The sequence below is a fragment of the Pempheris klunzingeri genome, chromosome 2 (assembly GCF_042242105.1).
Source record: "Pempheris klunzingeri isolate RE-2024b chromosome 2, fPemKlu1.hap1, whole genome shotgun sequence".
NCBI classification, from domain to species: Eukaryota; Metazoa; Chordata; class Actinopteri; order Acropomatiformes; family Pempheridae; genus Pempheris; species Pempheris klunzingeri.
Window position 1 is genome coordinate 14,218,380 of NC_092013.1, and position 27,895 is coordinate 14,246,274.

General features: G+C 42.1%; 4 protein-coding genes across 7 annotated transcripts; 2 read left to right on the forward strand and 2 right to left on the reverse strand.

The window, feature by feature from the left end:
- The first annotated feature begins 60 nt into the window (after positions 1 to 60).
- glyctk (glycerate kinase) lies at positions 61 to 4,264 on the forward strand. Of its 2 annotated transcripts, XM_070843236.1 has the most exons (6): positions 61 to 144; positions 298 to 387; positions 2,330 to 2,716; positions 2,809 to 2,960; positions 3,045 to 3,220; positions 3,316 to 4,264. In XM_070843236.1, the coding sequence occupies exons 3-6, from the start codon at positions 2,361 to 2,363 to the stop codon at positions 4,204 to 4,206; spliced, it is 1,575 nt and encodes a 524-aa protein (XP_070699337.1). In that variant the 5' UTR covers positions 61 to 144; positions 298 to 387; positions 2,330 to 2,360; the 3' UTR covers positions 4,207 to 4,264. The 2 variants fall into 2 exon arrangements, with proteins under 2 accessions (XP_070699337.1, XP_070699346.1); XM_070843245.1 differs by lacking the exons at positions 61 to 144; positions 298 to 387 and adding an exon at positions 1,018 to 1,574.
- A 1,807-nt stretch (positions 4,265 to 6,071) lies between these two features.
- On the reverse strand, positions 6,072 to 8,494 carry tcta (T cell leukemia translocation altered). The gene is made up of 3 exons (XM_070844488.1): positions 8,168 to 8,494; positions 8,028 to 8,079; positions 6,072 to 7,641 (listed from the first exon to the last, which is right to left on the reverse strand). Exons 1-3 carry the CDS (start codon positions 8,376 to 8,378, stop codon positions 7,599 to 7,601), a joined length of 306 nt encoding a protein of 101 aa, XP_070700589.1. The 5' UTR covers positions 8,379 to 8,494; the 3' UTR covers positions 6,072 to 7,598.
- Positions 8,495 to 9,454: 960 nt separating this feature from the next.
- Positions 9,455 to 15,342, forward strand: mon1bb (MON1 secretory trafficking family member Bb). Of its 2 annotated transcripts, none has more exons than XM_070838106.1 (6): positions 9,455 to 9,540; positions 10,127 to 10,221; positions 10,321 to 10,917; positions 11,377 to 12,169; positions 12,965 to 13,112; positions 13,586 to 15,342. In XM_070838106.1, the coding sequence occupies exons 2-6, from the start codon at positions 10,143 to 10,145 to the stop codon at positions 13,811 to 13,813; spliced, it is 1,845 nt and encodes a 614-aa protein (XP_070694207.1). In that variant the 5' UTR covers positions 9,455 to 9,540; positions 10,127 to 10,142; the 3' UTR covers positions 13,814 to 15,342. The 2 variants fall into 2 exon arrangements, with proteins under 2 accessions (XP_070694207.1, XP_070694215.1); XM_070838114.1 differs by having other exon boundaries at positions 9,463 to 9,530.
- An 827-nt stretch (positions 15,343 to 16,169) lies between these two features.
- brpf3a (bromodomain and PHD finger containing, 3a) lies at positions 16,170 to 27,056 on the reverse strand. 2 transcript variants are annotated; one of them, XM_070838093.1, is made up of 13 exons: positions 26,801 to 27,056; positions 23,989 to 25,506; positions 23,590 to 23,746; positions 22,049 to 22,180; positions 21,746 to 21,874; positions 21,321 to 21,633; positions 20,864 to 21,211; positions 19,881 to 20,435; positions 19,739 to 19,796; positions 18,884 to 18,972; positions 18,595 to 18,668; positions 18,309 to 18,463; positions 16,170 to 18,224 (listed from the first exon to the last, which is right to left on the reverse strand). In XM_070838093.1, the coding sequence occupies exons 2-13, from the start codon at positions 25,485 to 25,487 to the stop codon at positions 18,041 to 18,043; spliced, it is 3,693 nt and encodes a 1,230-aa protein (XP_070694194.1). In that variant the 5' UTR covers positions 25,488 to 25,506; positions 26,801 to 27,056; the 3' UTR covers positions 16,170 to 18,040. The 2 variants fall into 2 exon arrangements, with proteins under 2 accessions (XP_070694194.1, XP_070694186.1); XM_070838085.1 differs by having other exon boundaries at positions 18,595 to 18,692.
- Between the last annotated feature and the right edge of the window lie 839 nt (positions 27,057 to 27,895).

Genomic DNA, 27,895 nt, shown 5'->3' on the forward strand with positions numbered 1-27,895 from the left:
CACTGACCGGAAACCACATGGGTTATCGCGATAGTTGGGAAATCAGCCATGGTCCCATGAGCAGACAGCAACAGAAACAACACGGGATAAATAGGCGATAGCGTTACGGTGAATTACAAAGAAAAACACCGCTCACAGAGGCAAGTTGAGACTAAGTTGATATTTTGCTCTTGACTGCCACCTGCGCCCGTTTGAGCAATTTACAGCTGCATTTGTCCTTCTGAAAAGTGTTTGGTCCAGCACTTTCTGACACATTTGGCACTTTTGTGTTAGTCAGCCTGTTCTGTCTTCTGTCAGCTTCCAGGTTTTGCTCCACGCAGCGAAATGGACGCAGGAGACGTGAAGAAGAAAATAACAGCAGGAGCTTCTACCTCACAGAAAGGGAAGGTATGAACCAACTTTATTAAATATCAAGAGCGCGCACGTTTGGTGTAGAAGATCGACGGTAACCACGGCAACGGCCATGAAACGTCACAACTGTTCAGGCTCGTGTCAGTAAAAATAGAATCCATCAGTTCGTGGGAACGTTCGATTCATCTTTAACCTTAACATTCTCTGTATTTTAAATTCAATCAGCAAATGTTAAGATAACGAGTGGTATGTTCAAAAACCTGTGTGCAAACCTGACAGCTGCTACTTGCTGAGGGGTGTGTGGTCATGTCCAGTCTGGTCTTCCCTGCATAAAAAGGATACGTTTTGTGAGATGAAAGGTTTGTCATGACAATGACATACACTAAAAGTAGGTGATGGTAATAGCAAACAAATGTTGATGTTATGTTTATTTTAGATTTTATAAATTATGTACTGTAAGGATACTAGGTGTGGATACAATCCTCTATCACGGTACTTGTAGTTTTATTTGATTATTTGTATAAGTTTACTGCATGTCGTGATTAATACATTTTCTGGAAAATTAAAATTGAGAAATGTTCAATAGATAAAATAAGCATATGAGGCTGTCTGTTTTGGCTCATCTAATACTTGTTTAATATTGGTCCAAAAGTCATATTGAAATGAAACATTGCTATTTAGTAGTCCTGCTCATTGAATTCTGAATGTCCACAATAGCCTCATACAACCAGAGATATGAAAGGATAAGACACTGATGATTGACCAATTTGCAGAAGTACTATTTCTTAGGGTATCTCAGGGTTTATAGGTGTCTTCACCAGTCAAAGAAAGCAAGACCTGCAACCAGTGTGCATATGAATTCAGAGTAAACACGCACCAGGTTGTGTACCCTTTGAACTATGCACCATCAAAAGCTCCAAAGTCTGCCAGGTACAATGCTCATAAGCCGTGTTCACCGTCATACCAGAACATCATTAACTTCTTGTGTCACAGAACTCTTGTTTTGATGACCAAGGGACTACACAGAGACAAATGCGCAGTTGGCTGGTCACTTGTTTGATGTGTCCTGTGGTGCACTCAAGTCAATCATTACACACATGGTACACAGTTCCAGTCGACCCCTGGTCACATTTTGCTACACTGCCTGACTACTGAGCCGGAGTGCACATAACAGGCTTCTGCAGGAATCCACAGGCTTTACATCCCATTTGCAACATTCACAGGTAGGCAGCCTTATGAGTCTTCTAAAGAGGTTTTACAGGGGAATGTGTAACTGGCTTAGGATAATCAGAAATCTATAAAAATTTGGTTTAATCTAAGGACAGAAAGTAGCCAATGTTTTCTTCTCAGCCTTTAAAAGTAAGCTGACACACGATACATTTATGTGAGTAGAATAGGTATACCACACACTCCCAAAGTCTTCAGATTTACCCACAGGTCGGCAGAGCTACCAATCTGTGAAAAGACTGTACAACTTATTAACCTGAAGTATAATATTACTATTTAAGCATACATCTTATATGCTACAAATGTCACTGGCATTTTAATCTTCAAACTGATTCCTCTTTCAAAGCACCATTATAGTAAGTAAAGTTGTGCCAGTCCCTCACCTTGACATAAATTTCCTTTTCAACAGTAATGACCTGACACCAACACAATCAATGCCATAATATAATGAATTTTGATATATTGAGTCCATGCTGCCAGTTAGAATTGCAGAAATGTCAGTTCTTTGGAGAAGATTAGTGTGCACAATGATGAATAACTGAATATACAGCTAACCTTCTGATTCTTCAAAATGTATTTGAGAGGTAAAAGTGTCCGTCAAACAACAAAAAAGATTTGTGAATTACTGTAGAGTATCTGACCTTTTCCTCTCTGCATATTGTCATATTCTGTGTGTGTGGTGTTTTTAAAAGATCGAGGTTTTTGTGGTAACTGGCTTTATAAACTGTGGTTTGAATTCTTAATCCCTCAGACAATTTCTGCTCAGACCTACTGAACTGTCCATGGCCCGTGTTCTTTCCCTGTTCCGGCCTCAGCCCTTTCTGGCCCTCGCGGGCAGGAGAAAACCTACATTGTGCAAAATGTCAATGGACTCACGGGCACGAGAGGTGTTTGCAGCTGCAGTGGGAGCTGTGCAGCCAGACGCCGTGGTCCGGCAGAGTATAGTGCGCAAGGAGGACTCAGTCACTATCGATGGTCACAAATTCACACTTAAACACAACCTGCACTTGGTGGGCTTTGGAAAAGCTGTGCTGGGTATGGCTGCCGAGGCAGAGAGGATTGTGGGGGATCACTTAGTGAAAGGAATAATAAGCGTGCCACATGGGATTCAGCAGACATTACAGCAGCATGGGAAAGTGTAAGCAAAAGTCCTAGGATGTTAACATGTTTAAGTATTACACTAAAAATAAGATCATGTAGCATAATATATGTTTTTCTCCTCCATCACAGCCATCTGTTATTAAAAGAAAACAGTTGCATCAAAGTAATGGAGGGAGCTAAACACAACTTGCCTGATGATGATGCCCAGAAGGCAGCTGAAGAGATCAAGCAGTTAGCCAGTAGCCTGACGGAGAAAGACCTGCTACTTGTACTGATTTCAGGTAGACATCCTTATTTTCTTTTTCTTTACAAAATCATACCTTGAAATGTAAATCTTCAATACAAGGTGGCGAAATTTTGTCTAGGTGGAGGCTCCGCGCTATTACCTGCGCCTATTGCACCAATCTCCTTGCAAGAGAAACTGGAGGTTACCCGCAAACTTGCGGCTGCTGGTGCCACTATTCAGGAACTGAACACCGTGCGACGCGCCCTGTCATTCTTGAAGGGCGGAGGGCTTGCACAGTTTGCTCACCCTGCCCAGGTAATATCCTTTTCTTTATTCAACATTTTATTATGGGGGAGAACTCATTCCTGCGTTGTACCTCCAATATCACTCCTCTATTCACTACTTCACAGGTGGCTGGGCTGATATTGTCCGATGTAATTGGGGACCCTCTAGACTTGATCGCCAGTGGCCCCACAGTGAATAGTGAGGTGTGGCCTGAGGAAGTTTTGTCAATCCTTGAACGTTACAAGCTGTTGGAGTCTCTACCAGCCTCAGTAAAGGATGTCCTTGGGAGACCACATCCCCGTGGGAGTGAGAATATGGATAAATCCGATACGTCAGGACGTGTTCTCAACGTTGTGATCGGCTCCAACAGCGTCGCCCTGAAGAGCGCAGGTCTCCGTGCTCGAGAGCTAGGTTTCCGCCCTGTCGTGCTGGCACCAGGAGTGTGTGGTGATGTAAGGTCAGTATCCAGACTCTATGGCCTCCTGGCTCGCTTCGCCTGTGCTCGAGAGGAACCTCCTCCAGAGATTGCCGCTGAGGTGCTGAGGCTGGGGCCTGAAGTAGGTGTGGAGAGCTGGGACCTCTGCCGTACCATGCAGGTCTTGGGTGAGGGGCGTACAGAAGGATGGGGCTCCACGTGTCTGTTAGCTGGAGGGGAGCCCACTGTGGAGCTGACAGGTAAAGGTAGAGGTGGTCGAAACCAGGAGCTGGCTTTGCGAGTGGGACTGGAGATGAGAGGCATGAAGCTCCCGCCTAATGGTCCTGTGTTCCTGAGTGGTGGAACTGATGGTCAGGATGGGCCCACTGAGGCGGCAGGGGCCATCACTGATGGGGGGCTGTATGAAGAGGCACAGGCACAAGGACTGGACATAGACAACTTCCTTACCAACAATGATTCTTACACTTTTTTCACACAGCTTTCTGCTGGGCAGCGCTTACTTGTGCCTGGTCTAACCTGCACCAATGTGATGGATGTGCATATGCTTCTTATTCCACCAATTCCCATTAACATACATTGATTCCGAAGCACAATAAAGAAAATTATTAAAGTCTAGTGAATCTGGATAAATAAAGTATTCTGTCTATCTGACTTGGTATTGTAGTACTTGTTTATTTAACTCTCTCATCATTTTTGGCCTTTATCTGTGAAATTCTTTGTAAATCTATATTAAAGAAAGACTAGTATTGTTATATTAAATTATAACAACCACACAGTATAAGATAAGAGTCGACTTAAAAAAAGTCACCAGTTTTGTTATCAGCATTGAGGTTTCCACAGGGAACAAAAAGCTTATAAATAGTGGACTTGCTGATTATCCTTTTTTAAATCACTGCAGCGCCATCTCTCTAGCATCTACAAACAACAATGACATCAGTGTTTTCATACACAACAAATTTAATATCAATCAAGCTATTTGCACCAAACTTCCACAGTTGTGTTTTCGTCCAGCTTTGCTCCTGGTCTCTTAAATACACTAAATATTAAGATACATTTACAGTGCTGTGAAAAAGTATTTGCCCCCTTACAGATTTCTTCTGTTTTTGCTTTTTTGTCACACTTACATGTTTCAGATCAAATTTTAATATCAGACATAGATGACCTGAGTAAACACAAAAAGCAGTTTTTAAATGATGATTTTATATATTAAGGGACGAAAGCTATCCAAACCAACCTGGCCCTATGTGAAAAAGTAATTGCCCCCTAAACCTAATAACTGGTTGTGTCACCCTTGGCGGCAACAACTGCAATCAAGCATTTGCAATAACTGGCGATGAGTCTTTCACATCGCTGTGGGGGAATTTTGGCCCACTCTTCTTTGCAGAATTGTCTTAATTCAGCCACATTGGAGGGTTTTCGAGGATGAACGGCCTGTTTAAAGTCATGCTACAGCATCTCAATCGGATTTAAGTCCGGACTTTGACTAGGTCACTCCAAAACCTTCATTTTGTTTCACCTTGGAACTCTCCCATGGAGGCCATTTTTGCCCAGTGTCTTTCTTATTGTTGAATCATGGACACTGACCTTAACTGAGGCAAGTGAGGCCTGCAGTGCTTTAGATGTTGTTTGGGGTTCTTTTGTGACCTCCTGCATGAGACGTTGATGCACTCTTGGAGTCATTTTGGTAGGCCGGTAGTCCTGGGAAGGTTCACCACTGCTCCATGTTTTCTCCGTTCGGGGATAATGGCTCTCACTGTTGTTCTCTGGAGTCCCAAAGCCTTAGAAATGGCTTTGTAACCCTTTCCAGACTGATAGATGTCAATAACTTTGTTTCTTGTCTGTTCTTGAATTGCTTTAGATCGGGGCATGATGAGTTGCATTTTGAGATCTTTCAGCCTACTTCATGTTGTCTATTTAAGTGATTTCTTGATTCTACAGCTCTGGCAGTAATCAGGCCTGGGTGTGGCAAGTGAAATTGAACTCAGCTTTCAAAAATGTGGTTAATCACAGTTAATTCATGATTTAACAAGGAGGGGGCAATTACTTTTTCACATAGGGCCAGGTTGGTTTGGATAGCTTTTTTCCCTTAATAAATGAAATCATCATTTAAAAACTGCTTTTTGTGTTTACTCAAGTCATCTATGTCTGATATTAAAATTGGTTTGATGATCTGAAACATGTAAGTGTGACAATAAAGCAAAAACAGAAGAAATCTGTAAGGGGGCAAATACTTTTTCACACCACTGTAAATAAACTTAAATATATTTAAAATATGCTAATGATTTTATCGTTCAGTTCCTTTGACAAAGACTATAACTGAACATTTCTGTAAATACACACTGCAGTACACTGTCATGTACTACAGACTTCACCATTATAACTGAATTATAACTTCTCAGTTATAATAGCTGACTATAACATGGGTCATAAAGGGCACATGAAAGCTTGACTTTCTCATGTTTTATTATTTCACATTAAATCAGTTTAACCTTTTTGACACATTGGAAAAATGAAATGAGTTTGTATGTACTGAGCATAAAGATATGAAGCAAAGAGGCACTTTGGTAGCACTGAACAGCCTTTATTTTACCAAATATGGGTAGGTTGGTTTCAGCTTTGCATATCTGAACGTTGCAGTGTTTTACCCATTCTTTGCAAAACTGCTCAAAAGCACCTTTGAGTGACATGGGTTTGGAATGAATAGAAATGTTCACATCCAGCTTAGACTGAGTTGGATTGAGGTGTAAGTATTGATTTGACCACACAGGACATTGACACACTTGTTTTTAAACCATTTTGGCTTCGTTTTCTTGCAAAGTGCAGCAGGTTTTCCTTTAAGTGTTCATTTTACACTCCATCATCAAAAGCCACTGGGGCCTGCTGTACTGGTGATATGTGGGACAGCCTACATCTTCTGCAAGTTTCCCCTCTGGTAGCTCTGGTTAAGTTACAACTGGTGAAGCATTCAGGCAAAAAGATGTAAGTGTGGCGTGTCCTTACTGCACCATGGTGCCGTTCTCATCAATATTCAGTGCCTTCTGGATTGTGTTGTATCCTTTCCTGAATTCTTTTGTTAAACATTTCTTATGGAAGTCTCTTTGTCCGCATTATGTAGTTCAGATAAATATGGCAAAATCATGTCACACATCGATGATTTTCATTCAAATTGTGCACTTCAGATGAGTCAAACAGGGAGAGTGTGCAATCAATTATTTTGTATTTTACATTTGTAACTAATTTTGATTTGTAGGGATCTGGGGGAGGGGTTAAATACTTTAGATAGGCACTCTATCCTGCTCATTAAGTGCACAAAATGCTCAATCCATGTTATGAGAGTATTCCGGACCATGTGTATGAGCTTGGAAAATAGCATTAATAGAAATAACCCTGTGCACCGCTGAATCTAGCTATTCGTCACTAGGCACACGCACATCATTCACTTACTCCTGTTGATGCAATTCAGGATGACCATTAAAAAAACACATGATCCTGTGTGTCCCACTGTATTTTTTTCTTTCATACATCATTCAAATCAAGTTAAATTATTTTACTTGTTAATGGTCAAAATAAAATTAAATTTAAAAAAAAATCACATCAGCTATCAGAACTGGGGTTCTTGAAGAAACACGCAAACCCATAAATATTTTTACATTTGTACAGAAACCTCATGAGTTGTCCATTAAGCCAGCAAGATCAATTTAGGCTTTTATGCAGAGGGGTTCTGCTTCACGACCAATATTGACAGGCCAAAATAAACATCTCACAGCACTATATAATTAAGTGGATATCAGTGTGACAGTTGGTACGCAGGGTAAACAATAAGAGATGTTTCTCTGACGCGTCACCTGAAGGTGAATGCATCTTACACTAAAGATGCTTTATTATCAGCAACCCAGTGTTGTGGACCCAATGTCTCTGGGAGATGTAAACTGGCCCGCTGTCTCTTGAATAAAGTCCAACAATGTCGTCCTGTTAATCTCGATGAGTCTTCAGGGTCTCTCCTGCTTTGCTTTGCCTGTAAGAATAACAGAATGTCATTACAATCAAAACAACTCAAGAATCAGTCATGGTAATGCAATCCAAGTATGATAAAATGTCTATAATGCTATCCATAACCACACCATCATCAGTGATATATTGACAATAAATGCTACAGCTTCAGTTAAAAGGGCATAATTACACTGTATTCATTCAACTTTACAAGTAAAGGCAGTCTCCCTTAACAATCAGACGCTCAGTCAACCAGGAGGCAGATATAGTTTTTACTACAGACTGTAGTAAAAACCCTGGACACTCATTCCGCACTGATGGTGACCCATCCCAGATGAGGCCTCAGCGCACCAGACCGTGCGCGGAGGGTTTTCTACCTGTTTGAAGGTACATGGGTGCTCGGACACCTACCATCCGCTCAGGTGAGGCGCTGTCTCAGGTGTGCCTCCGTTCTGTCCGGCCCCTGAACATCAACACCAACACACAGACATGAAGCCAACGTGGCTGCCACTGGTTTAGCAATGATGCAGAGGAAGTGTGTGAAGGCTCACCTTGTCGATAATACATATCGTTCACCGTGTTCCCGTAGACTTTCCACGCGAAGTGAATTGCGATTAGACTGAAAATCAACCAGCTGAGTAGTATTTTGAATATGGAGACTCTCATGTCGTTGGCGATCCAGTCGTCAACAAACTCAGAGAGGAAGGACAAGCAGCCGTCAGCGATGCGGGACAGAAACTCAAAATCCCAGGGTTCCTCCATAGCGTCCGTTTATTCAGCTTATATGAGATCAAGTGTGAAGTATTTATCCGGTAGATTCTTTCAAAAACATCGCATCGGCTAGGTAACGTATGACATCCTGGGCGCCATTTTTACCGTTACGGTGTTTGTTATCAGCGCAGAGAAGTGAAGAATCCGAGCTGACGTAACTTACGTCGCGCAGCCGCGTTAGCTGTCAGCAACAAACATCAGTGTAACATTTCTTGTTACTAAACTACACTTTCGATTATTGCTTTCAAAAGTGTTTATGTTTGCGCAATATATCCCATAATGCATTACGTTTTGCAGTACAAAACTAATGCTGCTACATGCCACATTTGTCACCTTAAGCGTTCACTTCACAAACCTCGGGGGAAAATGTAAACATTCATGAATAACCTGTCTCCAGCAGCGGGCTCCATCTTCAGCTGTGCTCATGTTACCCCACACATGTTTATTGTATGTCAGGAATCACACAATTTGAGTCCAGAGCGAAACTATCGTTAAAAACGCAGCATTTCCACGCTAGCTTTAGCAAGCCTGTGCAGAGTGAAACATCGGTTTTAAACATGAGTGTTGGGCCGGTCAAACATTTCACAGGTCAAACGGACTCACAGCAAACCTATTTCAGATGAAGAAATTGCAGCTAAAGATCCAACCAGCTCCGGAATAAGTGGTTAAAAAATAACTGGTGTTTTTTCTCCCTAAAGTTTTGTAGGGAGCAGTATGAGAGCGCAAAGAGGGCACGGATGTAGCTACGTATCTTCACTAAAAAGCAAGTAACAATCCCTAGTTTGCAACCTTTATTATGTAAAGCGATACATTTAGTTTATGTTTAATTCCCGACGGTGTTCAATGAATTTGGCCAAACCATCAAAACATCCCAAAAAATTACTGGAGGTTTGGGTTTCCTAGCTACAATTTACGTTACTGTCTCACGCAGCGCTGCGTAGAGCGTAGCCTGAGGGGGCGGGACTAGTGGTGGGCACCGAGCAGCCTGATTGGTCAGCTCATCTTGTCATCAGAGATTCCGGATGTCTGCTGTGGTAAGAGGAAAATTTGTTTTCTGCTTCTCATTCTTGACAGCTTGTTTGCGACCCGGCTGCTGCTGAAAGTTAATGTAGCGATTTAGATATTTAACGCAACGTTTCGACGGTACGAAATCGTAAGTTTCATTCTTTGTCTTCGTCTGTCTAGTTATACTTGACCACGATTGCTTTGCATGCTCACTGTTGAGCCAAGGCCATGAAATTGATCTGTATGTGTCGCTTGCTAGCAGGTAATGTTAGCCTTGAAACTACATCCACCTGGTTGCATCGGAATTCACAGCTAAACATTTATCAGCTCAGAAAAGTAAGACTCCTCGACGTTGAGCACGTTAGCAGACAAGCTAACACTGGCTTTATAAGTAACTTAAGCTAGTATTAAACAAACGTTAGCTCTGTAGCTCTGGCGGTCAAATACTTTCCGTTTATCTGTAGTGTAACATTAGCCTGGCTGCTCGAAGTTGTAATCAGGCTTTGGTTCCAGAGTCTGTTTGGTATCTTGGAGTTGAAATTCTCCTATGTAACCAGTTATCCTCTGTTATCATGTGACCTGCCCACTGGTCGAGTATAAGTGCTCCTATTCATCAGAGATTGAGATGCACGCTGTCTCAAGGGTTCAGCCACAACCAGCGGAGTACATTAGTTATTAAGCAGTTTATTCGGAATTGCTTGGTAATAGTATTTAACTTTTTAATCTATCTCCAGTGACTGGGATGGTATCATGGAGAGAGACAATCATCAAGAAGGAGAGGCACAGGGAGTAAAGATTTGTGATCCACCCTCTGAGAGCAATCCAGCTGGTAAATAATTTAATCTCTCATTAAAGCTAGTCCAAATTTCTGCTCACATGTCTTCGTTTTTATGATGTTGTTAATAATTTAACTTTGTTTTCGTCTTAGCTGACACCTTGGCGACTTCTCTCTCCCTCTTGGGGAATCACATGTTTCCTGACCCGGTGGAGAGAAATGACAGCAGCACTGCTAATCAAGAGGAGCCTGCAGATTCACTCCAGTTAGATGTTACAGCAGAGGAGCAGAGTCTGGATGCAGAGCCCCCATCTAACCAGGTAACAAAGCTAGAGACTGAGGAGACAGAGAGCTCAGAGTGTCAGGACCACATGTCCACCCAGTCGTCTGACAGAGGAAACGAGGATGCTGCCATTGACAGTAATCAGAGCGACTCTGGGGAGTTTGTCGTTACAATGCTGGCCAAGGCCAAGCTGGAGGAGCAAGGTATAGGTGTGAAGGGAAGGTCATCTCCCTTGTTGGAGGCAGGCACCCAGGAATCTCCTGCATTCATGTCTCACCGTGATGAGGATGTGACAGCAGACAGCTGGCGGCAGCACCGGAAGCATGTTTTTGTGTTAAGTGAAGCAGGCAAACCCATCTATTCCCGATATGGCAGTGAAGAGGCCCTTTCATCTACAATGGGAGTCATGATGGCACTGGTTTCCTTTGTTCAAAGTGGAGATAATATCATCCGCTCAGTCTATTCAGGTGAGAGCATTTTCTTTTTTTTTTAACTTTTGTAACGTAATTGTCGATGTCATTTTCTATTTACATAAATGAAGGATTCAAGAATAGAGTGGAGAAACTAATTATCACCAATCAACAAAAAGTGCTGCACCATAGAGAATAATGATAGTAATAATAATACATTTTATTTATAATGCACTTTACATTTGGAGGTACAAATCTCAAAGTGCAACAATTAAAAAACACAAGACATTTAAAAAGCAACAGCATTTAAGGACGCAGCCTAAAAAACAACATAAAAGCAGATAAAAGAATAGCGTCTGTAATACTAAACACAAGCAGAAGTCTGCTAATTTCCAAGTCCACAACTTGTGCGATATTTCCGAGTGCAGAGTTGTCAATCACTGTTAGTAGACATCCACTGTTGCCTCCTGCATTATGCTCATTACTTACTGATAACTATTTTCTCCCTTCCATCAGAGGAGCACACCGTGGTGTTCTTACAGAAAGGGCCCCTAGTGCTGGTGTGTGTCTCTAGCAGTCGTCAGTCCGAGCGGCAGCTGCGTGGAGAGCTCCTCTACGTGTACTATCAGATCATCAGCATGCTCACCCAGGCCAGCATATCCCGCATCTTTGAACACAAGAAAAACTACGACCTGAGGAGACTCCTGGCGGGCTCGGAGAAGATCCTGGACGGTCTTCTCAACCTGGTGGATTCTGACCCCAGCTTCCTGCTAGCAGCGGTACACTGCCTGCCTTTAGCCTCCTCTCTCAGGGACTCTCTCAGCCAGATCCTACAGAAAGCGATCACCCCAAATCTGGTTTTCTCCATCCTCATTGCCAACAACCAGCTGCTCACCATTGTCCAAGAAAAGACAGTTATCGAGGACACCAGGCTGGAGCCCGCTGATGTCCACCTCCTGCTCAACCTCATTGGAGCCTCCTCTGCCTTTCAGGCTGGGGAGATCTGGACTCCCATCTGCCTCCCCCTCTTTAATCCTGACTGTTACTTTTATGCATACATTTCTTACCTGGACCCTCCAGAATGCACTGTTTGTCTGCTGCTGCTCTCGACAGACAAGGAGGCTTTCTACGCTGTAGCTGAGTGCAAGAGGAAGATAGAGGAGGCCATGGCAGCTCAGAACTCCCTGAGCCTCATTGCCAAAGTTCAGTCGTACAGTGTGAGCCAAGTGGGCGTCTCAGACCTCAGACACTTCATGTACAAGCCCTTTGACGTACCAGACAACTACCGCCAACTCACTCAGTTCACCAGGTGTGTGTGTGTTTGTGTGTCTGTCTGCACTTTGCAACTACAGCAGGGACACATGAGCTTAAACTTTATGTTAAAAAAGGGGCTTTTGTATAATATCTCAACATTAGTTGCACTGCATGTAGAAAACTTGGCGAGACATTTGTCTTGCATAAGACCTCTTTTTGTTTTTAAATATTAGTTTGTGATGTAACATGTTCGTAGTCTAAAGAAAAGAGAGAAATATTTTACATGAAGGCCACAGCAGTATAAATACCTTGTGTAAGAGAAATTGTGAAAGCCCATTTATTCTTAAGAAAAATTACAGCTTAGTGAGGTTGGTATTTACAAAGAAAAGTGTTCTGTTTTTATATTGGGTAGTTCAGAATGAAAGTGTTACTGAAATGGAGCTTCCAGTTACAAAGGCACAGAGAAATAAAGATTCTATGAAACTTAAATCTTCTTCCACTAATCCTGTCAATTCCCTTCGCTGATCTCTCACTGAGCTGAACTGAAAGCATTAGGTGTCCTATTACATAAACCAGCAGCCAATAAAAACCTTGAAAATTAATGCGAAATTACAAATAATAATAACAAATCGCAAACAGTACACTTAAAATAATATTGATAATTTTATTTACATATCACTGTTCAGAACAGATAAGAGGAAAACATTTCTTTTCTTTAAAAGCTGTGTCAACTTAGTTTCATAAATATCAAAATCAGTAGTTTTAATGGACAATATAAACTTTATGTTTTAATATATTTCTGTATCTTTTAAAAAAAAAAAAATCTTTTACCATTTGTTGCTGTGTGTAGCCCAGAGATGGAGGCACCGTACAGCAGTGAAGAGGAGAAAATGAGACTGCTGGACCTTTATCGTTATATGCACAGTCGCATCCACAGCACCTCACGACCCCTCAAGCTCATCTACCACGTCGCTGAGAGGGAAACTCTGCTCGCCTGGGTATGTAGCTGTGTTTACCGATACGTTCTCACTGCTCCCTCAGTATGCACAACCGCTAAATACTGTCTTTGTGTGAGAGTGTTTTTGCAGAGAGCTAGATGAGAAGATGAGTATCTCTCTCATATCTGTCTGTTCATTATGAAACAGGAGACGGTTAACTTAGCATAAATACTGGAAACTAGGGTTACTGTTCAAAGGTTGAACCCGGAGAAAAACTTGTGACAAGTTGTGGTTTTACGGGGAGTTATGGGTTAGGGTTAAGCTGGACTATTTCTTTGCTGTGACTGTGACTATATATACTGTACATAACCTGTTAACTTGGAAGCCGTAGAGATGCTGGTAGATGGATCAAGACAGGGTAGCTGTTTTCTACTGTTTCCAATCGTTGTGCTAAGCTACGTTCTTATCATGCAGTCAGTGTTCATAATTTGATGTCCCCCATCTAAAATGCCATTTTTCCCTCTCTGCTGTAGGTTACGAGTAAGTTTGAGCTGTACACCTGCTTCAGTCCTCTGGTGACAAAGGCCTGTGCCATCACTGCTATCACTAAGCTTCTAAGGTGGATTAAAAAGGAGGAGGACCGCCTCTTCATCAGATACCCCCCGAAGTATTCAACCACCCCAAACCCCAGCAAGAGCTCTCGAGGTGGCAAATCTGACCAGCAAGACCCCACAGATAACGGCTTCTTATCTCTTCTATAGGACTCTCTTAGCACTACCATAGTTGCTCTGCCTCATTCAACAATAGTTTGTACACTGATTCCGCGATATTTTTGAACCCTCTTTTGACACTTGTTGGACTTGACAGACATTGACTACTGGAATCAAACACTACGTTTTACACTATTTAAGAAGGAATGATCTCTTTCAAACTAGTATTATTTCTTTACCTGAACAAGAGAGCATGTCAGTGCATCACTGCTTTCGATCTGAAGGAGTCAGGGCAAAACAGCATTAGTATGTTTTAAATTGAACTGTGGTAGACAATAATTGCAATGATATTTATGTGTTTTTATATTGTTTTATTACTGCAACAAGAGAGAAATTTTCCTCACGGACAGTGAATGTACCTCACATATGACAGTTCACTCATATGCGATAACTTTCCATCGCTTCATTCTTGTGTAAGCTGAGGAGGAAAATGAACTTTCTCAGACTAGATTTTTTTTTTTCCACGACTCCAAAACACCCAATGTTACCAAACAGGATATGAAAGAAATGAAAGTATGTTGTGTTTGGGCTCAACATAAACTGGAATAACAGCAACTGGAGCTGCCAGAGCAGGGATGGGCCACCAAATGTCATGCAGGGCCATGAACAAACAAATTGCCCAGTATGACTTTGGTTGCACTTCCCTATGACAGAACTTTCAAACAGTGTTGTTTCATATCCCACCGAAGTCAAAACGATCAGGTCTCATTCATGATACATTTTGTGTAGGAAACAACAATGAAATCCCAGGCTATTACACCTGATCACTTTCCATGGTCATCAGTGTCACTGTCAGTATTTTCATTGCTAGGAGTCGAACCTCGTTAGTCTGGAGATCAGCTGTTAAGCTAAGAAGCCACTAAGCTCACACAATGTTTCTCTGCAGATACTTCTAGTACGATGATCCGTTGACATTTATTGTAGTGACTTCGGACAACTTATCTTTTTGGATAATAATAATTTTGTAAAGATGGTCTATAACTAGTAGCCTCATCCTTGTGTCCTTTTGAGGAATTTCCTGTCAGTTGAAGTCTTAAGAGTATGTCTATAGTATTATGAAATAAATCCCAGGTTGCACAAATCTACACTTGTCCTAATTAAGTAGAGGTGACGTGAATGAGATGCATTGTCTTATCCACCTGAAAGTGGCAAATGATTTTCTGGGTCTGTAATTTAATTTGGGTCTTTAGTGATTATTGGAGTTTCGTGGCAAGAACTATGCTTTACTAATAATAGAAAAAACTGGTGTAACCTTGAGTCTTTTAGTCATTGCATGGCAGGTAAGCTGAACATGCACTTACTACAGGGGAGAATTCAGCTCTATAAACATTGACAATAAAGTTTCCAATGATGAATAATAATTGAATGAATTGAATGTTTACTTGGGTTTCAATAGAGCCATTCTTTCCATTTCTAGCTGTTATAATTAGTACCATATTACATAGTTCTTTCCATGAAACATCCAAGAACATTATCAGGAATTAAGGAGCCCTTCAAATCAAGCATCACTAACATTTAATTGAGACCTCACCTGAGCCTCCTCTCCACTTCAGCCTCAGAATAAACCAACTCTAATGTCGTGTTTGGGCAGCGTTACTATTTTACCACCAAGTATGTCCTTTAAACGGTCAACAAAGTGTTAACACCAGAGGTAAACTGATAACTACGTGCACTGTGGCATGTGACAAATTCATTGTGGAGACCTGGCAGATATTGTTTTAGTTTAATGGTAAATATGTCAAAGTCACAGTTATTTTTTTCCTTTAACTCACAACATATTCAAGGTCTAACAAGAACTTAAGAGTTCATGCCTGGCTTTTTATTTACATTTTTACATTACAGCATTATAATGTACAGATAATAACAAGTATAATATAGTACAAGTTAATTGGCTGATGCCCTCACTACAACACCTATATACAATATAAAACCTATTATATGATATGGGTACTTGATATTTCCTGACATAGCAACTGAAATATGATTATGCAAACACTTGTTCCAAAAGGCAGCAGTAGGCTGTAGTTCTTGGCCACTGAAATGGGCCAGTTGTTCAGGTTATTGTTCAGGTCAAGTAAAGTGTGCACATCCAGCCCCAGCTGTTTACAGGTGCAGGACAAAAGCAGCATTAAACAAATTTAATGTTGCAGCATTTCAATAACCTGTCTGGTCCGTCAGAGACGATTTGAAATGTTTTTTTGAAGCTTTGCAGAGTGCCTCTCCTTTTCTTAATTATGTGGAGATGTAAAACCTTAGTGTTTTCTTCTATACTACACTACAGATTCTGTTCTGAAATATTTTTGACGCAAAGAGTTCAGCCGGTGAAAAGATGACGTTACACATGTAGTTGTTTCAAACAGCATTTATTCTTGTGTGAGAAAATATTGTCTCAGGCAGATTATAGATCCTGCGGTACTATTCAAATGACAAGATCAAAAATCTGTGCCACCCAAGACAAAGAAAAAAACTCTTGTAGACTAGTGCGCTCACTGCGGCCTACAGAGCTCAGGTCTTGTGCCACCTCACTTCTAGATTATATGTTCTGACATGTTGGTGAACACCATCACTATTACAAAGAGCTACTTAGCATCATACATAAATCTTTTCAATATTTTACTTTTTAAATAACACTCTCGACTGCCACAGATTATAAATTAAAATCTAAATTTGATTTTTGCATTCCTTAAATTACTTCATGTAAGCCAATATAAACATAGATTTACATATTTACAGAACTATACACATGCACCTTTACTACACTGAGGTTGTATTCATATATGTATATACTGTACACACACACACACACACACACGCACACACGTTTTTGCCACATATATGGCTCCAGGAGTCACCAATCCTAGTAGGTTTTTTTTTTCTAAACAGACCGATTGTGCTTTTCAAGTCATTTCATTTGCAAACTGCAAGTTCTTCAGTGAGTGATCGCAGTAGACTTTGTCATAACCCCAAAATAATCAGCTTCACCTCTATAGTGGCTTCACATCTTACTAACCGATTAGCTGCACCGGGTACTCCGACATTCTAGTATCATAATACAGTTTCACAATATGGAAAAATAAGTAAAGACCTCTGAAGTGCCACCTAAACACGTCATAACCGGACTCACAGTTCAAGAATGTTCACACTGGCAGCCCAGTGGCTGAGACCTATCAGCATTTCTATTCATTACTGTGACATCTAGATCGTTATATCTACAAAGCAATTCTCAGAATTGTTGAATAAAAACCATATTCAAATGTAGAACCAGTTATTCTCCACTTCAGGCTTAGCTTTAAATTTAATGTAAATCCCAGCTTGGGCAGGTTTGATGTATTTCTTTTTGAATATCAGTGGTAACTAAAAGGCTGGATCCCACAGGATTCACAGGAGAGAGTTTGGTGCATTTCACATTTGGGGAAAAAATGGTTTATAGAATATTACCAATACCACTTAGAATTGGGAAAAGCATTTATGGGAGGAAAATAATCATCATCCTCGAGTCCAGATATGACGTGAACATTAAGTGGGACTTTCACACTTCATTAAACACAGTGACATTTCAATGGCAAATACAATCTAAATATGTTTTGACTCAAGACGATCCCTATGACGATTAAATATTTACACTTTTTATAGGCAGAATGAGTAGCATTTTCCTAAAAAACAAACGATGTATAGACTCATACAAAAAATGTCTCTCTCAATCATCACTTATGAGGTGTGTGGCGGGGGGGCTGCAGAGACCCTACCCTCTCTGCTGGGATTTTCTTAAGTTTGCTGTGTTGGACATTTAAACCTTTGGGTGGGACTCTAAAAACGTAGCGACGAGGTGCAAGAGGAAGCTACTGGTGAACAGGAGAGGGCAGGTCATCTTTGAACGGTGTGTTTACAAACCGCAACCAACAAATCCTACTCATTCTGCCTTTAAGCCAGGACTCACTTTGGCCAAAAATAAAAACTTTACATGGACTCATAGCAACTGTGGTTGTGTAAAATCTTTTTAAAAATTACATGAATACATGAACAAATTCATCTAGGAAAATGTCTTCAAGCACCTTTTCTCTCCATTTTTGAAAATCAGAGCAGTTTTATGCAGGAAATCCTTCAAATACAACGTAATCGTTTGTTTTACTTTCCCACCTTTTCAAGAGCATTGATGAAGCTTCTACACATACAACCAAGCAGCCTGTTTAAGATGATAAAATCTTGAAACTAAAAAATTTATATAAAATTGGAGGGAGTGAAGTTCAGATTTCCTCTGACGTGGTTTAAATGTACCATGGCCCGGTCGTATGCGGCGTGTACAGACTTGCGAACGCTGGGTTTCTTGCCTTCCATTAAGCGCAGTTTGTCTACAGTGTCATCCATCCCCAGCGACAGTAGTTTGTCCCGAGGGAGCCACTGCCTGAAAACCAAGAGGGACAGTTTTCAAAGTGACTGAGAAAAATCTAATTCAGCATGAGCCTTAGCCTGCCCGTCTGAATCTTACCAAGTTCTTTTGGTGTCAAAGAAGAGCACTAAGAAGAGCTTTTCCCCCTCTTCCGTCTGCCTCCACTCGCCCAGTTTGAGCACCTCCACAGGAGGCACTGGAATGGGGATGCCATTGTGAAGAAGCCCTTCCTGGGGCATTTCTGGGTCAACAATCTGCAACAATCAATTATGTCAGCCAGTTGACTACGGATGGACGCAATGAGGCCTTTGTCTAGTCAGCCTTTCAGACTTGGCACTATGAGCCACAGAAATACTACTAAACTAGAGATCAAATACATCCTCACCATAGCTGGGTATGATGGATATCCTCTGCATTTGGCCCAAACAAGGTCCAGAGGTGCGAGCTCGGTCTCACTATCTAAAGACAGAAGCGTAGACTTTCCTGTGAACAGGATATTCCAATATATCCAAATTAATTTGTGTTCATGACAGCCCCTGAGCCCAAAGTGAGAATTAATTACTCATGACTTTTATTGCTCATGAAAATCACAAACTTTTGGTTTTTGTGTGCTAAATCTCTCACAAAACCTGAGGCACTTCGCTGTATTTTGATTGCCCTCTCATCATACACACCAGACCCACAGATGTCTCCGTTCTCACTGTTGGGAACTTTAGCCAATGCAGGTTTACCGCGACTTCGTTTGGGTGGGGAGACACTACAGCTGTAAACAAGAGGAGAGAAAGAAACCAGGTGAGTGCTTTTTTTTTTTTTTTACCTTAAAGTGGTGAGACTTATAACTACAATTCAATTCCTAAAAAAAAGACAACAGGTCTCAAGCAAAAGCATTTTTGTAATCTTATCCTAAACTTTTCTGTGTTTAAGTTGGATTCACCAAGCTCCATTAATCGCACGAACTTGTCGTAAATGGCTCGTTTCAGCCAGATGAACACAAGGTGCATGTTTGTGAGATGTCCTCATTAGCATAATCCATAACTCTGGCATTAGAGGACCACTATGTAGTTTAGAATATTTTATAACAATTAGAAAATAGAACAGCTGCCAATGAGCAGCGCTGTACTGTGACAGTCACAGACATAAAGAGGGAATACTTTAGGCTGCATGATGTTAGGTGCTAACGATCGTCTTTCAAAAGCAAAGTGGACAAGGACTAACACAAGAGGCCATCGAGGAGATGGAATCTAATCTCCTAATCCCCAAGGATGTTATCACAGACATTCCCCTAATGTCCAAAAATATTACTACCTACAGCATGATATTGGACAATAACCTGTATAAAGTCCTTGAGGCAGCTGTTGGAGAAGTTTTGAAGCAACTACTAAAATGTAAGACTTGCTGTTCTGAAATATGCCAATAAAATCCATAAATTGGCAATATATAATATACTAACGAATGCTGACCATTTGTTCCATAAATTCTCACTCAAAGTTCTCAGTAGAGGCCCATTGCCACAGTGACTCCATACTCACTTAAGTTTTTGGTCATCATCCTCATGGTCTGCAAAGGTGTGCTTTCCATTTGTCAGGCCTAGCAAAAACACAAATGAAACAGTGACAAACATGGTCTGTCTAGAATCTCTCTCTGTAACACGGTGATCCTTTTGGTCCATACCTCCTTCTCTGGGTGGTGGAGGGAGTTTGTCTGCTTCACTTTCTGAGCTGTGGCCTCTGGACCTCAGGTGGTGTGAGGAAGGAGAGGGAGGTGTAGGGGAGGCGTTTGGAGTAGGAGGTAAGGCGGTGATGTTGGTCACACTGGGTGACTTTGGGCTGTTAGGAGTGCTGTCCAACCCGTTTGATTTATCATCATTGGTTTTCCCATTTTGTTGTGGTGGAGACTTGTTTTTCGCCATTCGCATGCCATTTTTAGCTTTCTTAAACAGAACAGATGTGCGACGTCCAACTCCAACCAAAGGCAGGGTCGGGGGCGTTCCCAGCGGAGTAACCTCGTGAACAGCCTCCGGTTGTGACGATGGCGTCTCACCAACTTCAGCCTCATCTTCACCTTGGCTTTTGCTTCCACTGCGGGATGACCTCTGACGCTTGTAGGAGCGTCCGGGTGATCTTCGCCCTCCAGTTACGATACCCAGGACAGGGGGCTCGAGAGGAGCATCTCCTGGTAGCGGCGATGATACTGGGCAGGTAAGTTCGAGCACAGGTGGAGAGTCATCTGCATCAAAGACACATTTATGTCAGGATCATGAATTCAACTGAAAGGATCAGTCGATTGATCTTAATTTTCAGGTCATTTATTAATTGAAATTCCAACCACTCATTGGTTGCAGCTTCTTCAGTGTCAGGATTTAATGCTTTTCTTTTATTTGTCATTGTAAACTGAATCTCTTTGGATTTTGAGCTGTTGATAGTACAAAACAAGACATCTGAAGACACCACATTCGACAATGTTTTTTCTTTTTTTTTTAATTTGACATGGTACAGACATTATCATTAATTCATTCATAGCAATTAATTGATCATGAAAACGGCAGTTGCAGCTCTAATCATAAAAATGCAGTTACTGCTGTTACGTTACGTTAATTACATTAATGCATAAATTGAAGAAAAGTATTCAAATAATAAAGTAAAGATACTTTTTACCTGTTGCAGAGTTAGACACTGTTGTCAAGGGTCCATTATCAACATTTGCCTTCTTTTTCTTTTTCTTCTCTTCCTCTTCGTCCTCTTCCTCTTCCTCCTCCTCTTCCTCCTCTCCCTCTTCTTTTCCTTCGTCCTCCTTGTCATTGCCATTCACAGACTGAGAGTTTTGCTGCTGCTGGTTCATCTTCTGTCTTAGAGTGTTGATCTCCCGGCGCAGCAGCCTAATGCGTTTGGTTCGACCACCACTGGTACGCATGGAGGTAACCATGTCCAGTTTGTCCAGTAAGGCCTTTAGCTGTTCGTCTGTGTTTAAGTGCAGTCTGTTCTCCGGGTCCAAGAGAGAGTCGACTGCAGGGAGTATATGAAGAGAAACAGGAGAGGAGATGAAGGCAGATGAACAGATGAGGCATAAGGGTTATGTTCAAGAAGAAATAGCTAGTTCACACTCTCTACTCACCGTCCTCCCATGTACAGTGGTAGAAGCCATGCTTGTTTAGAGCTTCGGGGAGGTGCATCCCGGTGCTGGGGTCCAGGCCAATGCTCTGAGACTGCCTGTGGCTGTGACGGAGAATGGCTCCACCCACCTCCCGCAGCTGTAAAGCTGCCTTGTGAAACATGGTGTCCTTGGAGTTGTACTTGAGGCAGTTGGAGATCATGAGGTCAAAGTCCTTCTCTAGGTCTGCGATGGAACAGTAGGCGTGTCCCTCCAGTTTGGTGCGCATGGTGGAGAAATCCATGGGTTGGGAAATAAACTCCAGGTAATCTGGGACCTCAGTGAATCATGAAAATAAGACTGTTAGCCGAGGCAAAGTAAAGCCAAAGCAAATATGCTGCTGGATGAAAAGTGTGTATTTAAACCTATTGTTTTCTAACTGCACCAACCTCTGATAGGTTGACCGGCTGCGAGAAGATTTTTGCTGTGTCCTTCTCTTGCAGTTGGTCCAAGGTGGATCGCAGCAGCACCAACGCAGGGGTCAACTTCAATTCAAGAGCAGCCTGCTGAATTTTCATCTGAAGAATGATGACACAAAGACACAGGGGAGAGTAGAGGAAATTCAAGGTTACTCTTATTGGTTCAAATGAATAACATGTTGTGAGGAGACAAATGACGATGCTGAAAGGAGCATAAAAGCACGCTAAATAAATAGAGCTCGTCTCGTGACTCACACGTCCCCTGTAACGCACCTGTTCTCTCTTTAGCCTTTCTCTCTTGCGGATGAGTTCCACCAAAAGTCTGGCTCTTTCCAGGTCTTGCCTCAGCTTTTGCCAGTATCGTAGCTCCTCTCTTGCAGCACACAGCTTCTCGTCAGGCTCCTTCTGAACATAAAAAGGACACAGCAAAATTAATTAATCTTCTAATTCATAATCCATAAAAAAGACATAACAGCTTTTTTTTTTTTTTTTTTTGAGATGTGGGGAGATATATTCTGGCGTCTCAAGTATGCTCTCGTATACAATGGCAGGTTCCAGCTCTTATTGGAAAGCTTATTTATTGGTCACAAAGTTTACCAGCAAAAAGAAAATCCTAACGATCAAGGCCAGACTTTTGGTTAAATGAGTACAAACTGCTTTTAATGTGTAATTAATGTCTGTTCTATGTTTTCAATGTGTTTCAAAGAGTTTAAAGAACAGCAACAATGTATTATTATGCAATATTATTGTGGCTATTAATACACATTTGCAATGAAATAATCTTTTATTTTTAATGTAATCAAATTCAAGTTGGGCAGCACTGTGGTGTGAATGTGAACGGTTCTCTTTGTGTATGCGCTGGCCCTGTGGTTGACTGGCGACCAGTCCAGGGTGTACCCCACCTCTCTCCCAGTGTCGGCTGGGTTTGGCTCCAGCCCCCCCGCGACACTTACGCATAAACGGTATAGACAAACAATAGATGGATGGAAATTCAAGTTGGCATTAAAAGCTCCATAAGCACATTACTGCCAAAATGCTGTCATAAATATGTCTTTTACAATCCTAACCACTGTGGATAAATCTAATAATCCACAGTGATTTTTTTAAACCCACATTTTATGGTTTGAACACCTTAACTCAGCTTAACGCATCTCCTGACATTATAAACAAGTGGGCAATAAATTCAAACTGATATCCATAACCTTTTCCACGCTATCACGCTCTGGGGTTGTGCGAGATATACAGGAAAGATGACAGAGCTGTGAAGTGCTGTGTGGAGGCCTGCCATCTTCCTGAATCAGTCACTGCAAAGCGTGATGTCTGGGCTTATGTTTTGATTTGAGTGTGTGAGAATACAAGCATGGTGTGAAGTGGTTTGATTCCAGTGACTTGGCCGGCTCTCTGCCAATCATACTTAATTGGTTCTGTGAGGGCCCGATGCTCTATTAATGTAAAGCACTGTAGATGTATTAGGTTTAATCATGTCTGATGCTTCAAGACAAAAATCGATGTGGATACCAGTTTAAAACAAGTCTAAAATATGAGTCACATGTGTGAATGATGGTAAAACCACCGGTGCTTAGCTTGTAGTCAAGTATTAAAATGCAACAAATGCTAAAAGTGCTGACAGTCAAGTAGTTCGGCCCTTTGTCATTTAAAAACACTCCTGTGAAACATCTCATTATCACAAAATCACGATCAAGCAAAGACACCACATAACAATCTACTGACTACTGTGCTACATTTGCGGTGGATTTGTTTAATTCTCTAATTTTCATTTTAACCCACACACTGTACATCATCTCTCTCCACACCTGCTCTGTCGTCCTGTGGGTCTGCAGATGGGAATGAAGCCGGCGTATTAAAGGCATCCCATTTCGTGACTGTCGTTTCAGTAACCAGTAGTTATGAAGCCTCTGCATGAACTGATTCTTCCTCTGGACATCAACTCCTGTGCAGATCTTGTTCAGCCTGCGAGGATGTAACAATCATACATGACAGCCTGCGTTGTATTGCTGATGGTCGCAATAACACACAAATCATGTAAGGCATCAGTACATTTCAGAAAAATACTCTTGATGAACTAGAACCGAATTATATTAGAGATAGAAAAAATGTTTCAAATTATAATAATTATAATTAATATTCCTGGAGAAAGACACAAGAGCAAATTAATAAGGTATGTAAATTCTGACAGTGTGCAAAGATCACACCTGTGAGAGGGAATCTGAGGCACGAGCAGCACAGGCACAGTTGAGCGACGCGTCGACCCACCAGACCCCTTTGTATTCTTCTTCTTCTGGCCCTTGGTAGCCTTCTTGCTTGGTGGTGAGGGGGGGCTCTGAGTGTAGGACCTTTGACCCCGATTACCTCTTCCCCCCACTAGTCTTCCTTCAATCGACTCATCTCCAGACCCGTCCCGGCGTGACCCCACTGGAGAATGATGCTCACAGAAAGCAGTCTTCTTCACAGAGAAGGTGGTGCCGTTGACTCCCGTCTCCCGGACCGGGTCTATCTTCATGAACAGGCCAGCCTTCTGGGCACAGGTGACGTGAAAAGCCCTGTAACAGTTGGCCTTGTGGCACTGAATAGATGCTCCCCTGCCTTTCTGCTTACACAGGTAGCATGTGAGCTTCCAGCGAGCGGGAGGGATGTTCTTCACTCCCTCAACGGGCTCAAGAAACACCGTGTTGGCAAAGCACACCTCCGGGATCCATATGGCACAGACAACATGGGCCCAACGTCCATCAGTTGTCTGTTTGAAGGCACCTCCTCGGTTGGGACAGAGCACACAGTCTACAGGACGGGAAGGGGACTGCAGGCAGCAGCGGCACAGCCACTGACCCTCAGGTACGTAGGGCACACCGTAACACTCCTGGTGGACGGCCAGATTGCAGATGTCACAGAACAGGATGACATTACTGTTCAGACATTCGTCATCCAGACAGACGCAGCAGAAAGCGTCCTCGTCGACAGCGCTCTGGGACAGAGCCTGGCTACGGGACTCCAGGATGGATTCCCTTTCCAGGCGGTCGATCAGCAGTTCAAAAGTGTCTGGAGGCACAGAAGCATGGCCGTCACACACTCTCTTTTGGTTCACCATCTCCAGCCAGGCCAGGTCCTCCTCGTCCATGTCGTACTCAGCCACACTGTCCTGTTCCTCTAGTGACTTTTCTATGTAACGATAGTAGGCTGCTGGCAGAGGAGGCGCCTCTGAGGGGCAGACTGAGCTCAGCGTACGAAAGGTGGGTTCAGGCAGAGGGTTTTGGTGGGACGGATGCTGGAGGGAGTTAGCGGGTCCTGTGTGTTGCTGAGAGCCAGACCGCTGGTTCTGGTGAGATGTATTTTTACCGCTCCTCCTGCTTTTATTGTTCGAGGGTTTCCTCCACGATCTGGCTTTACTCTGTGTTTGTTCACTGTTCTCCTTGTTGCTGTTGCACTCAACAATGTCCTGGGCCATCATCTCATCCTCGGTAATAACCGGCAGAAGATCTGTGATGTTAATCCGATGGAGCCTTCCATCTAGGTCCACTTCCACTATTTTCTGTGCCTGAGCGTATGTCAGTGTCTCCCTGGATGGTGAGAGCTGCAATCTGTAGGGCGAGGGGGGCCGCGACGATCCCCTGCCCCTTCCTCTACCTCTTCCTCGACCCCTTCCCATGTTGAGTCTGCCAACAGCTGTGTCACATTCCCGCCTCCCCACCTTCCGCATGGGAATTTACACCAGCTTCCTGACAGATACAAAGAAAGAAATTAAACATTTAACAATGGAATGACTTGGGATTGTGTGTCAACACTTTCCTCTTTTTGTAATCATCTATGAAGAGTTACAATAGCTGTTGAGTCTATAAAATCTGAAATCTGTATCTGACCTTACTGGGAAAAAAATATTTTGATATTAGGTTATTATCATATTAATAGCAGCAGAAGTTGACTCTTGAATTAAGTGCCTATGTTGGTGGTTTTATTGTGCAAAAATGGACTGGTGAGTAATTGTAGTGATCATTAGTGGTCAAAAGTATGATCTGATTTCCAGCTGATGAACCATTGTAGGACTGCCAAAGTGTGTTTGTGTGTGTGTCGATGTGTGTACAGTAATTTGGACAAAATCACACCAATGCTGCACATTACTTTAATTTTTACCTCCATGCTGTAAATTTTCTAGATTAAAAAATGCTACTGGGGCAAGACCTGTGGTTAATATGTTGTAAACACTTAATTATGAAATGATGCCTTTTTATAATGATAATTAACAAACTGGTTATCAAATTTTGTTATATTCTGAAATCAGAGCTCAGTGTATAATGAATTTCATGTCAACCAGATAAATCATATTCCCTTATTTCTGCCAATATATAGAGTGCCGTCTTAATTTGCAGTTTTGGTCAATTTTGTTCTTTCGTTTCTTTTTAATGCTGGACACAACAGTTACTATGTAAACGGGGTCAGCTGTGGTGCTGCTGTAATAAAAACACAGCACGTTACCTCAAGTACTCCTGCTGCACAAACACAACTACAGTAAGTTGGACTGCTTGCATGCATCTCTTTCCATTGGTCCAATCAGGAGTCTGTAACGTTGCAACATTTCTCTCACACCAATCAAATGCCAGTATCCTGTATTTTTCCCCCTTGTTGCTGTGCATAGTTAGGTTGAGGAGCGCTAAATACCAACCCGAGTATCTAACATCTGTCAGCCATTTTAAGCGCACAACAGCAGAGACAACATTTGGACTGCGAGTTGATTAGCAGCCCAATTACACATGCCAACAGCAACCAGAAAGCAGACGCACTGTATGCACCGTGCCTAAATGCATAAATTAATTGCATGTATACATTAGATCACGACACTGCAAATATGCAGCGTTTTTGGGCATTGCTTTGTGGTCCAGACCCCTGCAAAAAGACTGTCTGTTGCTGATGTGATAACGTTAACGATACTCTGTCGGACAGGACGTACAGAAGTGTAACTAAACGGCAGATTTCCCGAGCAGCGCCGAAAAAGCTGAACATACCAGAGTGATTTACCTTGAAAAACCGTCCTCTGCAGTGCGAGAGCCAGACAGAGTAGCTGCTCCTAGCTAAATGTCAGCTAGTGACAGACCACAGCCAAGGCGGACATGCTAGCCGTTAGCTTAGCTAGCCGGTAATTTCTGGAGCGACAGCGTCATCTTCAGCACCTCGGTTTACCGCCGAGACTCCGGTCAGACACACAAACACGACCCGGACTCATGGCCACGGGTTTAACCTTTCAAACGAGGCTGGTTGGCAACTTGGAGGCAGCTAAATCCCGAAGATATCAAATTAATGTTCCTTGGATGAAGCTAAATATTCAGTCAAGATGGCTTGAAAAATACGCCCCTTTGGAAAAAACCACCTCAGCCAATTGCAGGTCTCCGCTTCGCTTCGCATTCAACGCGCACCACGTTCTGATTGGTCGGGGCGATACAACGAGTTCACCGAACTCAACCTGGAGCTCATCACAGACACAACAGATGACAAAAACAACGAGACGTATATTGCGCGCCTTATGGTCTCCTCATCATTTTCCTTATACCCCATATTGTACCTGTCACACACCTGCCAGTTTTAGGGAACATTGTTTTCTAAAACTTTCATGTAATTTCATTAAATCAAATTTATTTAGATTTTAACAATCTTTAATTCAATTGTAATAGCTACATAATAAAAAGAAAATAATATGTTCATACACACATTTTTAGTTTTACTTGTGTGGTTTGCAGTTCTGATGATGCATTAGCATACGATAAAATGATAAGTGATATTTTATTTAATCAATTAACCGTTCAATTATGTCTGTAAATACTATGCAGGTTCACCATTTCCCTGGAACTAGTGGCCTAATTTAACAAAACAATCCAAACTCAAAGTCCCCTTACTAATTTTTGGAGAGCTGTCAAGCAAATCACACAGTCTGCTCAGTTGTCATGGAGATGGGTCTGTTAACATGTAAACTCTGTAGCTGCTACAATTGTATTTTTTGGGCTTTTTTTTAAAATCCGCAATAGCCGAAGTTCATACACGAACGTTCATTATTTCATGGAAACCTCCAAAAAACAAGCAAGTGGACCTTGAGTTTGGATTGTTTTGTCAAACTTCTGT

Coding starts and splice junctions, on each gene's coding strand:
- tcta (XM_070844488.1), bottom strand. CDS start 8,378: ATGGAGGAACCCTGGGATTTTGAGTTTCTGTCCCGCATCGCTGACGGC. Junction 8,080..8,167: donor CGATATGTATTATCGACAAG/GTGAGCCTTCAC, acceptor GTTGATGTTCAG/GGGCCGGACAGAACGGAGGC. Junction 7,642..8,027: donor GCGCCTCACCTGAGCGGATG/GTAGGTGTCCGA, acceptor TTATTCTTACAG/GCAAAGCAAAGCAGGAGAGA.
- brpf3a (XM_070838085.1), bottom strand. CDS start 25,487: ATGCGGAAGGTGGGGAGGCGGGAATGTGACACAGCTGTTGGCAGACTC. Junction 21,212..21,320: donor CCACTGTACATGGGAGGACG/GTGAGTAGAGAG, acceptor TACTCCCTGCAG/TCGACTCTCTCTTGGACCCG. Junction 18,225..18,308: donor TTTGACACCAAAAGAACTTG/GTAAGATTCAGA, acceptor CTTGGTTTTCAG/GCAGTGGCTCCCTCGGGACA.
- glyctk (XM_070843236.1), top strand. CDS start 2,361: ATGGCCCGTGTTCTTTCCCTGTTCCGGCCTCAGCCCTTTCTGGCCCTC. Junction 2,717..2,808: donor TTACAGCAGCATGGGAAAGT/GTAAGCAAAAGT, acceptor CCTCCATCACAG/CCATCTGTTATTAAAAGAAA. Junction 2,961..3,044: donor GCTACTTGTACTGATTTCAG/GTAGACATCCTT, acceptor AATTTTGTCTAG/GTGGAGGCTCCGCGCTATTA.
- mon1bb (XM_070838106.1), top strand. CDS start 10,143: ATGGAGAGAGACAATCATCAAGAAGGAGAGGCACAGGGAGTAAAGATT. Junction 10,918..11,376: donor CATCCGCTCAGTCTATTCAG/GTGAGAGCATTT, acceptor CCCTTCCATCAG/AGGAGCACACCGTGGTGTTC. Junction 12,170..12,964: donor CAACTCACTCAGTTCACCAG/GTGTGTGTGTGT, acceptor TGCTGTGTGTAG/CCCAGAGATGGAGGCACCGT.